General features: G+C 39.5%; 1 protein-coding gene across 1 annotated transcript in view; it reads right to left on the reverse strand.

Moving 5' to 3' along the window:
- SEMA5A (sema domain, seven thrombospondin repeats (type 1 and type 1-like), transmembrane domain (TM) and short cytoplasmic domain, (semaphorin) 5A) overlaps positions 1 to 14,931 on the reverse strand; it is a 161,904-nt gene that overhangs the window by 111,818 nt on the left and 35,155 nt on the right. Inside the window, exon 6 of the mRNA XM_008578111.1 lies at positions 4,787 to 4,994. Within this exon, the coding sequence (XP_008576333.1) occupies positions 4,787 to 4,994 (208 nt within the window). The remainder of the gene's footprint in view (positions 1 to 4,786; positions 4,995 to 14,931) is intronic.

Raw genomic sequence — 14,931 nt, forward strand, 5'->3', positions numbered from 1 at the left:
AAGACATCTAAACAAAAATCAATAAAATGCTAGGAGAAAATCAACATCTTTCAGTAATAACTCTGAATGTAAAAGGATTAAATTCCCCACTCAAAAGACACAGACTGACTGACTGGATTGAAAAGATGTACCCAACAATAGGCTGCCTTCAAGAGACTCACCTCACCTGTAATGACACACATAGACTAAGAGTGAAAGGATGGAAAAAGATACACCATGCAATAGAAATGAAAAACGAGCTTGAGTAGCTATTCTTATAATTGATAAAACAGACTTTAAACCAAAAACCATAAAAAGAGATAAAGAAGGCCACTATATAATGATAAAAGTATCTATGCACCAAGAAGACATAACAATCATAAACATATATACATCCAACATTGGAGCAGCCAGATTTATAAAGCAAAAACTATTAGATCTAAAGAATGAGATAGACACTAATACCATAATTGTTGGAAACCTGAACACCCGACTCCCATCATTAGACAGATCATCTAGGCAAAAAATCAATAGAGAAACACAAGATCTAAACAACACTTTAGACGAATTGGACTTGGTAGGTATCTACGAAACATTCCATTCAACAATCTCAGAATATTCATTCTTCTCATCAGCACATGGAACATTCTCCAGGATAGACCATATGTTAGGTCACAAATCAAGTCTCAACAAATTCAAAAAAAATTGGAACTATTCCACAAAGTTTTTTCAGATCACAATGGATTACAATTAGAAATCAATAACAAACAAAACTCTAGAAACTATACAAACACATGGAAATTAAATAACATTCTACTTAATGACATATGGGTCCAAGAAGTAATTAAACAGAAAATCAAAAAAAATTATTGAAACTAATGAAAATAATGCACATCATACCAAAACCCATGAGATACTGCAAAAGCAATACTAAGGGGAAATTTATAGCATTAAATGCTTACTTCAGAGGAATACAAAGATGGTAAGTAAACAACCTAACACTTCACCTTAAAGAACTAGAAAAATAAAAACAACCCAAACTCACAGTTAGTAGATGGAAAGAAATAATTAAGATCAGAGCAGAACTAAATGAAAAATAAATACAAAAAATGATACAAAAGATCAATGCAACAAAAAGTTGATTTTTTAAAAAGATAAATAAAATTGACCAACCTTTCGCAAGGCTAACTGAGAAAGGAAGAGAGCAGACCCAAATAACAAAAATTAGAAATGAAAAAAAACCCCTGATACTTACAACTGATACTTCAGAAATACAAGGAATCATTAGAGACTACTATAAATATCTTTATGCCAACAAATTTGAAAATCTGGAGGAAATGGACACATTTCTGGACACATACAACAACCAAAACTGGGGCAAGAAGATACAGAAAATCTGAAAAGATCAATTACAATAAAAGAGATTGAAGCTGTTATTAGAAGGCTCCCAACAAAGAAAAGCCCAGGACCAGATGGGTTTACTGCAGAGTTCTACCACACCTTCAAAGAGGAATTGATACCAATTCTCCACAAACTATTCCAAAAGTTTGAAATAGAGGCCATTCTCCAAAACTCATTCTATGAGGCAAAAATCACCTGATACCAAAACCAGACAAAGATACATCCAAAATAGAAAACTACAGGCCAGGGCCGGCCTGGTGGGGTACAGCAGTATGAGGCAAAAATCACCTGATACCAAAACCAGACAAAGATACATCCAAAATAGAAAACTACAGGCCAGGGCCGGCCTGGTGGCGCACTGCTACAGTGCTCCCGCCGAGGGTTCGGATCCCACATACAGACCGGCCGCTCACTGGCTGAGTGAGGTGCGGGTGCAACGCCGAGGGTTGCGATCCCGTTGCCGGTCCTGGTCCAGTACGGGCGCGACACTGAGGGTTGCGATCTGTTGCCGGTCACGAAAAAAGACAAAAAGGAAAAAAAAAAAGAAAACTACAGGCCAGTATCCGTGATGAATACAGATATATAAATCCTCAGTAAAACACTAGCTAATAGAATTCAGCAACACACACAAAATTATACATCATTGTCAACTAGGATTCATCCCAGGGATAGAAGGTTGGTTTAACATATGCAAATCAATAATTGTGATACACCACATTAATAAAAGCAAAGACAAAAACCATATGATCATCCCTACATATGCTGAAAAAGCATTTGACAAAATTCAACATTCATTCATGATAAAGACTTTCTACAAGTTAGGTATGGACAGAAAGTATCTTAACACAATTAAAACCATATATGATAAGCCCACAGCCAATATCACCCTGAAGAACAGGAACCAGACGAGGACGCCCACTTTCACCACTTCCATTCAACACAGTGTTGGAAATACTGGCCAAAGCAATCAGAGAGAGAAGGAAATAAAGTGCATACAGATTGGAAAAGATGAAGTCAAACTGTCCCTGTTTGTGGATGATATGATCCTATATATTGAACAGCCTAAAGCCTCTACAAAAAAAAACTCTTTAAGAGTTGATAAATAATTTCAGCAAATTTGCAGGATATAAAACCAAAACACACAAATCAGTAGCATTTCTATTCTCCAAAACTGAACATGCAGAAAAAGAGATCAAGAAAGCCTGCCCATTTACAATAGCCAACAAAAAAATAAAATACTTAGGAATAAAGTTAACCAAGGATGTGAAAAATCTCTATGAAGAGAATTACAAACCACTGTTGAGAGAAATTAAAGAGGACACAAGATGGAAAGATACCCCATGCTCTTAGATTAGAAGAGTTAACATTATGAAAATGTCCATATTACCCAAAGTGTTCTACAGATTCAATGCAATCCCCATCAAAACTCCAATGACATTTTTCTCAGAAATGAAAAAAACTATCCAGACATTTATATGGAATAAAAAAAAGACCACACATAGCCCAAGCAATCCTGAGCAAAAACAATAAAGCTGGAGGCATAACACTGCCTGAGTTTAAACAATACTACAAAGCTATAATAACCAAAACAGCATGGTACTAGCATAAAAACAGACACACGGTTCAATAGAATAGAATAGAGAACCGAGAAATCAACCCATGTACCTACAGCCATCTGATCTTTGACAAAGACACCAAGTCTACTCACTGGGGAAGAGACTGCCTCCTCAGCAAATGATGCTGGGAAAACTGGATATTCATATGAAGGAGAATGAAACTAGACTTGTACCTCTCACCATATACCAAAATCAACTCAAAATGGAATAAGGAATTAAATATACATCCTGAAAGAATAAAACTTCTTAAAGAAAACATAGGGGAAACACTCCAGGAAGTAGGAGTTGGTACAGAATTCATGAATATGACCCCAAAAGCACACACAACCAAAGGAAAAATAAACAAATGGGATTATATCAAACTAAAAAACTTCTGCACAGCAAAAGAAACAATCAACAGAGTGAAAAGACAACCAACAGAGTGGGAGAAAATATTTGCAAAATATACATCTGACAAAGAATTAATATCCAGAATATACAAGGAACTTAAACAACTTTACAGCAAAAAAACAAATAACCCAATTAGAAAATGGGCAAAGGAGCTGAATAGGCATTTCTCAAAGGAAGATATATGAATGGCCAACAGACACATGAAAAAATGCTCAACATCACTCAGCATTTGGGAAATGCAAGTCAAAGCCACTTTGAGATATTATCTCTCTCCAGTTAGGATGGCTAATATCCAAAAGACTGAGAATGATAGATGCTGGCGAGAGGTTGTGGAGAAAAGGGAACTCTTATACACTGTTGGTGGGACTGCAAAATGGTGCAACCTCTATGGAAAATGGTATGGAGGTCCCTCAAACAATTGCAGATAGATCTACCATATGACCCAGCTATCCCACTGCTGGGAATATACACAGAGGAATGGAATTCATCATGCTGAAGGGATATCTGTACTCCCATGTTTATTGCAGCACTACTGACAATAGCCAAGATTTGGAACCAGCCCAAATGTCCATCATCAGAAGAGTGGATAAAGAAACTGTGGTACATCTACACAATGGAAACTACTCTGCTATAAAAAAGAATGAAATACTACCACTCACTGGTACATCTACACAATGGAATACTACTCTGCTATAAAAAAGAATGAAATACTACCACTCACAACAACATAGATGAACCTAGAGAAAATTATATTAAGTGAAACAAGTCAGGCACAGAAAGAGAAATACCACATATTCTCACTTATTTGTGGGTGCTGTAAATAAATAGATAGACAGACAGACAGACAGACAGATAGATAGATAGATAGATACACAAACAAATAAAGGGTAGTGGGGGCAGGAAAGATACAACAATCACAACAATTCCTTGAACTTGTTAAGACAAGTAAACAGATTGCGATGTAGTGGCTGGGGGAGGGGAAAAGAGGAATGGGTAAAGGGACACAAAAATCAACCACAATGTATACTGAGAAGTTTAAAAAAACAAATAAAATGTAAACTTGTGCCAGATTAATAGATTAGTGCAGGAACACTAAATATTAACACTATCATTCAGTGCTATAACACACTAAATAATGTATTTTAACCCTGACAACTGCTTAGGGATGTTACAATGTGGCTCTTCCTTTGCATATAACTGGTGTGCTAGTCTCAACACATTAAATTAGTCTGCATGAAATCTCTGTATCCTGGGAGGCAGGGTTCATATACATGTTAAAGTCCTGAGGTCATTCAACCACAGGGAATCTGAAAGGCTTCCTGACTCCTGTACCCTCTCTCTGGTGCGGCCCACCTCACACACGAGCACATCCTGCCCCCCGCCCCCCGTGGATGCCCTACCTGCGCATGCGGTGGAAGTGGCACCTCTTCAGAGGGATCTTGGCCACGTGCTCCCGCAGGCCCACGAACAGGACGCTCTGGCTGTGGAGGATCTGCAGGCTCCTGATGGACTCCCTCCGCCTCTCAGGGAAGAGCTCGATCTCCTCCAGCAGACAGCTACCCAGGGTCTGATTCAGGGGTGCCCGCACTTTCTTAATGGTGCCGTAATCTGTGAAAGCAACAGGGTGGGAAGAAAGCAAGGTGAGCGGGTCTCAAAAGACACTCCCCATTTAAGCGGAGAATGCAGAGTACGTCACGGTGAATCTGCAGCCAGGGAAGTCCTCCGAGCATCTCTGCAAAATGCAGATGCCTGGCCCCACTCCAGACCTATGCAATCACTGAAGTGGCCCAGGCACCAGTATCGTTAAAAGCTCTCCCTGTCCTCTCAGGCAGCCAGGGATGAGGCCACTAGTCCACCATCTGTCTCCTCCAGTTGCAGGCTTAAGGACGGAGAGCATATTACCCCTTGTTGTGGCTCCCAGGAGCAAGCTTTGAGAGAAATCTTCAGGGGATGGTCTGGGACTCCTGGTGTCAGAGGTGAAGGCTCTGCTGCCCCAGCAGGGAAAACACGTGTGATTGGCAACTGCGAGGATGCAGGACAACCATCCGTGCCCTTTCTCATTCCTGCCAGGCAAGCACGCCCTTCTCTGCTGTCTTCCTCCTCTGGCTGCATCATCTCCTTCCTCTGTCTCTCTAGTGCTCATTCTTTGGGATGCTTTCCGAGGTCTTGTGATCTTGAACACCCACTTCTGACCTGATCCAAGCCCTGCCCACTCCATCATCAGGTTTTCTGCTCACTGGGCATATCTGTGCACTTATTTATTAGCTTGACTATGAGCATTGCCTAGGGACAAGGGTCATCTTAACCACACAGACTCCCAGATAGGCCATGAGGCACACGGAGCAGAGTTCTTTCAGCACGCCAGTGAGGGGCACTGAGTGGCCAAGACCTGTGTCAGGGGGACAGACTTGAAACCCACGCTGCCCTCCCTGTGTCCTGTCGTGTGGCTCCCAGTGCTGCCAGTCTGCAAATCCAGGGCATGAAACCCAGCCCTCTAGAGGCACCTCTGACATCCATCACCAAGTACCTGGAATCATCCTGACCGCACTGACTGAATAAAACCCACCATGATCCTGAGTTTCAAAACATCATGAGTCTTATTTTATGAACACAGAAAATGAGGCTTAAAAGAAGTTATTCTTTTTTTGTGTGTGTGTGACCAGTAAGGGAATCGTAACCCTTGGCTTGGTGTCGCCCACACTGTGCTCAGCCAGTGAGCGCACCGGCCATCCATATATAGGATCCGAACCCGCAGCCTCAGCACTCCCAGCACCGCACTCTCCCAAGTGAGCCACGGGGTCGGCCCTAAAAAAAGTTATTCTAAGACCAGAAGTAAAATCAAGAACATTTGGCTTCAATGCCTCCTATCAATCAATCAATCAATCATATCTTAAAGGCTTTGGACAGAAATTATTTTTCAATTTCTATGAAAGTCCTTAGAGACTGATGCTAGTTATGCATATATGTATTAGCCTAAATTTGTTAAAAAATGCATGTCTGAAACATCTCTAATGAACATTTATTGATTATGAACTGGTTGAAGGATCATGTACAGTAGTCACCCTTATCCAGAGTTTCGCTTTCTGTGGTTTCAGTTACCTGCAGTCAACCATGGTCCAAAAATATTAAATAGAAAATTCCAAAAATAAACAATCCATAAGTTTAAATGGTGCGTTGTTCTGCATAGCATGTTGAAATTTCGTGCTATCCTGCTCCATCCCACCTGGGACATTAATCGTCCCTTTGGCCAGTGGATCCACCTCACATGCTCTACCTGCCACCTAGTCACTCAGTAGTTGTGTCAGTTAACAGATCCCCAGATCACCAGGAAGAGGGTCAGTACAGTACCATAAGAGACCCCGAACAACAAACATCTGTTTGATGTGAGAAAACACAGGAGCAGGACTCTAACTGGTCCCTGAGAGCTTTTCATATTTTGTTGCTGTTTTTACATCATTTACCACAGTTTTAATTACTAATTTACTTGTTTGTGGTTTCTACACTTGATCTTAAGCTCCACAGGAGTAGGAATCATATGAGTTTTGTCTTCTGATATATGAGTAGTGGTTACTGTTGTAGATGGTAGAGATTAGGTGCTTCATAAATACAAGGGGTCTTCAAAAAGATCATGGAAGGATTCGTATTGTTTAATTCAATTTTTCCATGAACTTTTGAAGTACCGTTGTTATGTGCTGGGTAAAAGACGAACAAATGAGTGCAGGACGGAAGGCCCTGCCTGAAATAAGAATGTCATTATACTCCTGTATTTGCTAAAGAGTCCTGATTAATACTGTTCCCGTATGATCTTTAGTAAAAGTTAAGGCATCAGTCACTATGAAGGTAAACAAGAAACATCTATTTCCTCCATACGGACAGATTTCCATCCAAAGTGTCACAAACAAAATATAAAATGAAGAAAATCACTGTAATTGATTTCATCTGATAAAATATTAACTTAAAGTTTGCCATAAAAAATAAAGCTATACATACGTTCTGCGCAATGGAAATTCAATACTCCAATCAAAATCATCAGCAGAAAAAAAATGCCACAATACATATAACCTTTTTAATTATTCTGTAATATCCTGAGATCAGGAAAAAAAAAAAAAAAACTGGCACTTCCTGGCAATTGCAGCTCACCTCCCCAAGGAGAGAGAAGAGAGGTGTGGACAGACAAGATCAGTCAGGACAGACAGCAGGAAACACACTGCTGGGCACAAACTCTCATAATGTCTGCCTTTTCATGAAAACGTCAACTACTAATTACGTCACAGACACAAATTTGAGTGTCACGCATGTGTAGTTTCTCTCTCAAACAGAAAACTACAAGTATTTCTCATGAAAGAGACACAGCCCCTGCAAGACTTTTAAGACTGATTCAAGCCAATAGTAGAGTTATTTGAAAGACATGAATAATTGTAACTACATGAAATTATCATTCAGTATGATACTGAATAACATATCTGTCTCATCTTAGCAGAACAGTAAGCATGTTTAAAGCCTAGGTTTGCCAGTTTAAACACAGGATGCCCACTTAAATTTGAATTTCAGATAAACCATGAATAATACTGAATGGGACATACTGATAGTAAAACATTGGTTTATCTGAAATTCAAATTTAAGTTGGCATCCTGAATTTTTCATATGCTAAATCTGGCAGCCCTATTACATCACATTTCACTTGATCATTTCAGTGAGTTAGTGAAAATGTAACTAATACATGCATGACTGTTCCCACTTTATAGATGAGGAATTTGAGTTTCCAAGAATAGAACTGGTATATGCTCATATTTCCTATGAACTGTTCTTTCAAAGTCCTGTAAGCCGATCAGACATAAAATGCTGATGAACAGACAAAGGATTACAAAAATGAACTCCAAATAAACATTAATCCAAAAGCTATTGCTGAGGAAGCGGTATCATGTGGAGAAAGAGGTAGTTTTATTTAGATGGTTTGCATTCTCTTTTTATTCTACTAACTCATGTGTAAGTCACAAAACTTAGCCAACTGGTGGGGGCAGTGACAAGAAGGAAGTCAACATCAGCAGCTGCCATCGGCTGCCCGTCTCGAGGACCAGCACAGGCAGCGTGTGCTTCAGAAGCCAATGTGTTCTCCTGGTCACCGTGACCACGCTCCCTCTCTATGTTCAACGTGGGCTTGGGCGCTCTCAGACAAGCACAGTGCTAGCAGCCTGCGCCTCACGCCCTCTGTTTAAACAGCCAGACGTGCAGAGACAAACGTGAGTAGCTATTGGTGAGTGGAAGTTGTGTGTACACTTATAAGTCAGTATTGCTGGGAAAAGAAAAAATAACAACTGCCCAAAGAGGCAAGGACCGTGCAATGCACGTCACCAGGCCAGCCCTCTAACAAGTGAAGGGCTTCACTGACGTGCTTGCTTATGATAAGAGCAGATCTCTCCAGGGCAAAGGTTACTTGGTTGTGGGTCTACACAATTCCTAATACTGGTATTGTCTGGTGACCAACAAGTCATGGAAGGCAAGGAGCAAATCTGATGGCAGGAAGAAAATGCAGAGGTACAACTGAATCCCTGTAACAACAGACACAGTCACTTCAAACTTCAACAACCTGAGCCATTAGGAAAATGACCAAAGAAAAAAAAGCAAAGGTTGTAAATGGAAGTGGTTTACAAGGGTAAAGTATGCACTGTCACATGAAACAATAGCAAATTCAATTTTCAACTGACTACCAGGGAAGAAATATTTACACACCCCTTCTCAAAAAAAGTGGAGTGTAACTTAAAAAGGACAAGAAGAAATTTCTCCAAAGAATACCAGCTATAAGAAACCATCTGCAAAACCAGGGAGCTTGTCTCACCAACCTCTACCCTCCAGGAAAATGTGTCCACGTCCTGGGACAAGTGAGTTACTAAGCATGCTATGGGACAAGCAACTGAAAAGAAAAATGTGTTCTTCAGCAGGAAATAAAAAAGTATTTGGACTTAAATGAAATGCTGTCCTTAGAGCAGAGTGTGGTAGTAAATGAAGCTGCCAGGAGAACACATTTCATGGGAACAGAGCAACTTGCATGTAGGACCTAGGGGAGTAGCAACAATGATTAAATCCTCACAGAACCTTCCAGCATCAGTGTCTGGATGTGGGAACTGAAAGGGTTAATCTAGACCAACATTGTCCAATGTTAATATATTATAATGCACATAAGTAATTAAAAATGTTTCTAGTAGTCACATTGAAAAGGGGGGAAAAAAAGAAACGGATGAACGAATTTTAATTATATATTTTATTTAACCCAATTATCAAAAATATTACATGTAATATTTTAATATATAATCAATATAAAATTATTAATGAGATATTTTGCCCTTTTAAAAATACTAAGTGAAGTCTGGGCATATTTTGTAATTGCAGCCTATTTTCATTCATACTACATATCAGGAGGCTATGCCTAAGGTATTAGACGGCTTGGGGATAGACAGAGGTGTCCCGGTGCTGCCCTGGAGAACCAGGTGCCCAATTCTGTCTCCCTTCCCTCCAAAGAAGGGACAACTCCAAACCCACAACATCACAAGCTTCACTTTTCTGCATTTCACCTACTGAAGCTCACCACACTCTTTCCTTTGAGTAAAGAGTTCCCCCTCTACAAATGTTTAAAAATCCCTGCCCTAGATCAGTTGCCTCCTGTGTCACGTAAGATGATGCCAGTCCACAAAAGTTAAGTAACAGCTCAGTGTTACACAGCCAGGGAGTGTGGCCATGAGCATAGAATTTGGTCTCTACCTCCATACCCAGTACTACCTGCTGTCAATCTGCCCATCCCACAGGCAGGTGACAGGTGCCCTGTGAGAGTCAATGCAATTATTGTCAGATCATTTCAGAATCTGATAGGCTGACATAAAGCAATCACAACCATTAGAGAAGATTCTTCCTCTTTCTTAATTGTTTGCTTTATAGAGTTTTCCATTTATCTAGAGGTCAAGCTAGTCCCTACTCTTCTCTTGTGTGTAGCTTCTACATAACTTTTCTGAATGACCCCAACTGGCCTTTCGAACAGAAAAAGTGTGGTCAACATAAATTGTTATCATCCACAGCCTGAATAATCCACACGTTAAAGCCAATGCAAATAATATATATTTATATATTTATCCCTAAATTAAGCTAAAAGGAAAAAGAAGCACAAGTTTATAGAATAATGTATAAACACAAAATTATATATATATATAAAAAATAGACCATCTTTTTTTCCCTAATGTAAGAAATGGAGTCAGTTTTCTCAAACCAACAAAATAAGTTCTCAGGGGAAATATGAGCTATCCCATTGGTTGTATCTCTAGATACAAATCATCTTCCATCACTATGTTTTCTAAATTAAACTTTCAAACAGTCACCAAAACACTAGAGTTGGAAGGGACCTACAACAATATTTTGAATTTTGCAGGAAGGTAAGGCCCGGAAAGGTTAAGTGAGTTGCTCAGCCAGTGAGCAGGAACCGGTCTGTATGTGGGATCCGAACCCTCGGCAGGAGCGCCACCGCGCTTCCCAAGCGGCACACTAGAGCAGTGCGCCACTGGGCCGGCCCTTTCCATGAAGTTTTTGAAGTACACAATTATTAGCTATTGAAAATTAACCATATTTTTGGATTTGGGAGAAATTAACTGATATTTTTAAATTCTCAATGATCAATTTGCTAATGTGAATTTAATAGTTTGAATAAGATCCTCTTTGGCCATTTATCAGTAATGGTCAATTTAAATGAGTACAAGTGTAGCAGTCTCATTTGACATACAATACGCCGTTTAATAAGATGCTGACTGTTAAGAGCTGAATTGTGTCTATCCAAAATTCATGAGGTCCCAGCACCCACAACCTCAGAATGTGACTGAATTTGAAGAAAGGGTCTTTAAAGTGATTACTAAGTTCAAGTGAGGTTACTTGTGGGGCTCTCATCCAGGATGACTGGTGTTCTTATAAGAAGAGGAGATTAGGATGCCGATGTGTGCAAAGGGAAGACACGTGAAGACACAGTGAGAAGACAGCCATCTACAAGCCAGAGACAGCCTTCAGAAAAAACCAACCCTGCTGACACCTTGACCTCAGACTTCCAGCCTCCAGGGCTATTAGAAGTAAATTTCTATTGTTTAAGCCACCCAGACATGGTACTTTATTATAGCAGCCCTAGAAAACTAATATAGGGACTCTATGTCAAGAGTAAAAAATATGAAATAATAGATTTTGTCATCCAGATAATTTGTTCAGAGCAATTTCAAAACTAGACTATAAATTATTTTTCTATTTTTCCCTAAGATACTATAACTCAAATTTTAATGCAAAGGCATTGTAAGTTGTATTTTAGATACAATTTTTTTTTACCTAGTGTATGATCATAAGTTTCATATTATTAACAGCCTATTATTTTCAATATTTTCATTTATTTCACATAACCCTTCATATACATATGGTCCTGATTTAGAAAAGTGGCAGGACATGTAACATTTTTCAAAATTGATGTAGCTTTATAAACATTATATAACAATTTATATGGACAGTGCTATTGCTTAAAACCTTTATGTTAATGTCTCTGGTGATCTTTGGGGGAAAACTAAATGAATGCTCAAAGACTTTCAGGAAAACTAAATGAATGCTCAAAGACTTTCAAGTACCTGAGAAAAAAATCTCTAAATATAATGGATTTCTTATCGGACAATTTCTGAAACTTCAGTCCCATCAACATTTCAAAAATTTATGAAGATAAATATTTTGCAGGAAGGAAGGAAGGAGAGAACCATAAAGAAAGGAGAGAAAAAAACACAGTCCACTCAAGAAAACATTTACTATTGTTATGGATAAGAATAATGTCCAATTTGTCAAACTTACATGTAATCAGACTTCCACTACTCACTAAAGCTTGAGCAATGAATGACAAAGTTAATGCTTAAACAATACTTACATGAAACTCCTTGTGTCTTATGTGCATAAATGCCTTAAACCCTGATACACCTGAGAACCCTGACCAGTGAAAACAGACTCAGGGAAATAAATTCGTCGTAAGAATAGCAGCCTAACACACTTCCAAAACACGAGATAAATATATATTTCTTCTGAAGTACAATAAGAAACTTAGAGGGTGGAGCTGTAACATATTCAATATGTATGAAGGTGTTTATTTTGTAAGAAAAAAACAGTCATACTAACAAACAGAGAAAGGAAAATTAGTTCGGGAAAATGTGACAAAGATGAAGGAATTATTGCAAAGCATCAGGTGGTTAAATCTATTATCTGGACTCTATTTTCCATTTATTTCTCTTCCAATTTTTGTTATATGTTAAGGGAATGTTTATTATTCAACCTTCTGTGTGCTGAGTACAGTACAGCAATTAAACTCATGAAAAAGACAAGTGGCACCTCTGACAATGGTCACCTGCGTCAGGGCTGGAGATTCATCACGAGCACTGAGGCCACTAACCCAGGAAGGTAAATTAGTTTATTTCCAACTGTGCATTTGACTCTGTTTGATTCCCTGCTGCTGTATCCAAGAGTCATTTCTAGTGTTTGTCTCATAGACCTGGAGTCACTGCAGAGTAAAAGAAAACCTTTTGTATTTGCATGTGTTACCATGCCATTATCAGTGAGGTAGTGACGAAATACCCTCCTCCACTCACTGGGCAGCTCGTTTCCATAGCAACTGATCATTATATAAAGTTCATCAATTCAGCTGGTCGTTATCCCAAAGCAGCAGACAGCTAATATGTTACGAAAGTTCTTTTTCTTAACTTGTAAATGAGCAAATGAATTAAATTGTCTTGGCACTGGGAGTTAAGCATTACCTTTTATAGCAAAAGGGAATTAAAAAAAGAAAACAGGTCTTCCTGGCTAGTGTATGCCTGAAAAGAAGATTTTAATTAACTCAGTTATCAGGTTCAACTAATGGCTTATTTTTACTGAAAAAAAAAAAAATGTTAGTTTAAACATTCCCAGTCATAAATTAAACATGACATACTTTATCACCAAGTATTAATTTAAACCATATTCCTGCATCCACACCCTCGGCATGTAATTTCCAAACAGTCAGACACTGGGGAACAAAGCCTGCCTTGTTTGCTGTGATCATGCTGGCTTTCAGAACAGAGCCTGGCACACAGTAGGTGCTCAAGCAGGGCACACGATTCAGAGTGTGGATCCTGGGGCCCAATGGCCTAGGTTAGACTCTGGGCTCCAACTCTACAGGCTGCGTGGCCAAGAACAGGTTATCGACACTTCTGTGTCTCCTTCACCCCAGTGGCCACCTCCGGGTTGGGGCACTGCATGAGTTTACCTGTGCAAGTGCACACAGCACGCTGTATCAGAATTTGCTATTATTATTTTCTTGCTACTGTGCAGTTTGTAGATTGCAAGTTCTACTCAAGTTTTGTTTAAAATCAGCAAGCTCCTTGCCTCTCTGTCAGTGCTGGCCACACATAAGCTGGGGGGGAAATGACATCTATTTTATAGCAGCCACCACTGCCTTGCTGAACAAAACCTCAAAAGCTCCTTCAGTATTCTAAATCATAAGCCAGCGCTTATAGGAAATTTACCACTGGAGTTCCCTGGGAATAAAAACCATATTACATTTAAAACAAGACTGCAATTAATAGAGTCCTCTGGGTATCTTTTCTAAAGCTCTCATCTAACCTCACAGCTTAAATCTAACTCCAATCATTCTGTTAAGGAAGCAATTCAAGTTTCTAAAAGGAAATTACTTGCCTTAGATTTATAGTATCTAAATTACAAAACCACCACCCGGTTGGCAAGGTTGGGAGCCCTTCTCTGACAGTCACCAGGCAGGAATACAGAGTCTAAATTACCCTCTCACCCCCAGAGGTGAAATTTATACTGTGTCTGGTCCCATTAGTTGTTGATTGAAATGGTTGAAAAAAATCTGTGCTAAGCACTTTTGCACTTTTGAAACATTAATTTAAAAGAAACAGAGAGCTCTCTACTGAATGGAATAAGAAAATTATTTTGTCATTTTTCTGAGTTGCTACATTGTACCAGTTATGAACTAATGGCTGATGTTCCAAGCAGTTTGGTAGCTCAGGTCTTTATGTGCTTTCTTCAGTCATGATCGTATCCATTCCTACAGCGTCAAAGATGATTTGAAGTCTCTATTACTGAGCCAAAACTTCTTCTCTGGCTTCAAAGAAGCATTTCCAAATAACTGTCAGACCCACCACATGGAACTGGAACTCAGTGCATCCAAAACAAAACCCAGTACCTCCCCTTGATCCACATTTGTCCGTGCACCTTAAATCTTGAATCCTTTTGTTGGAATAAAACATTCAATCACCTTCCATTCATCCATCCTTCCTCCCAGCCTCATCTCCTGTTTCTCCAGCCACAGCTCCAACTAAAGTGTCTCACCCTCACCCTTCCAAAACACTCCATGCCTTTCTATGCCTGCATGTTTTGCATATTCTGTGCCCTCTCCCAGGAAGGTCCTTTGTGTCTTCTCCACCAGGCAATCATCCCCCCATCTTCGAAGAGCTCCTATGTCTCTGCTTAGGGGCCATGCCTGACCACCAAGGCCAGCTCA

The sequence above is a fragment of the Galeopterus variegatus genome, unplaced genomic scaffold, assembly GCF_000696425.1.
Source record: "Galeopterus variegatus unplaced genomic scaffold, G_variegatus-3.0.2 Scaffold1632, whole genome shotgun sequence".
In the NCBI taxonomy this organism is placed as follows: domain Eukaryota; kingdom Metazoa; phylum Chordata; class Mammalia; order Dermoptera; family Cynocephalidae; genus Galeopterus; species Galeopterus variegatus.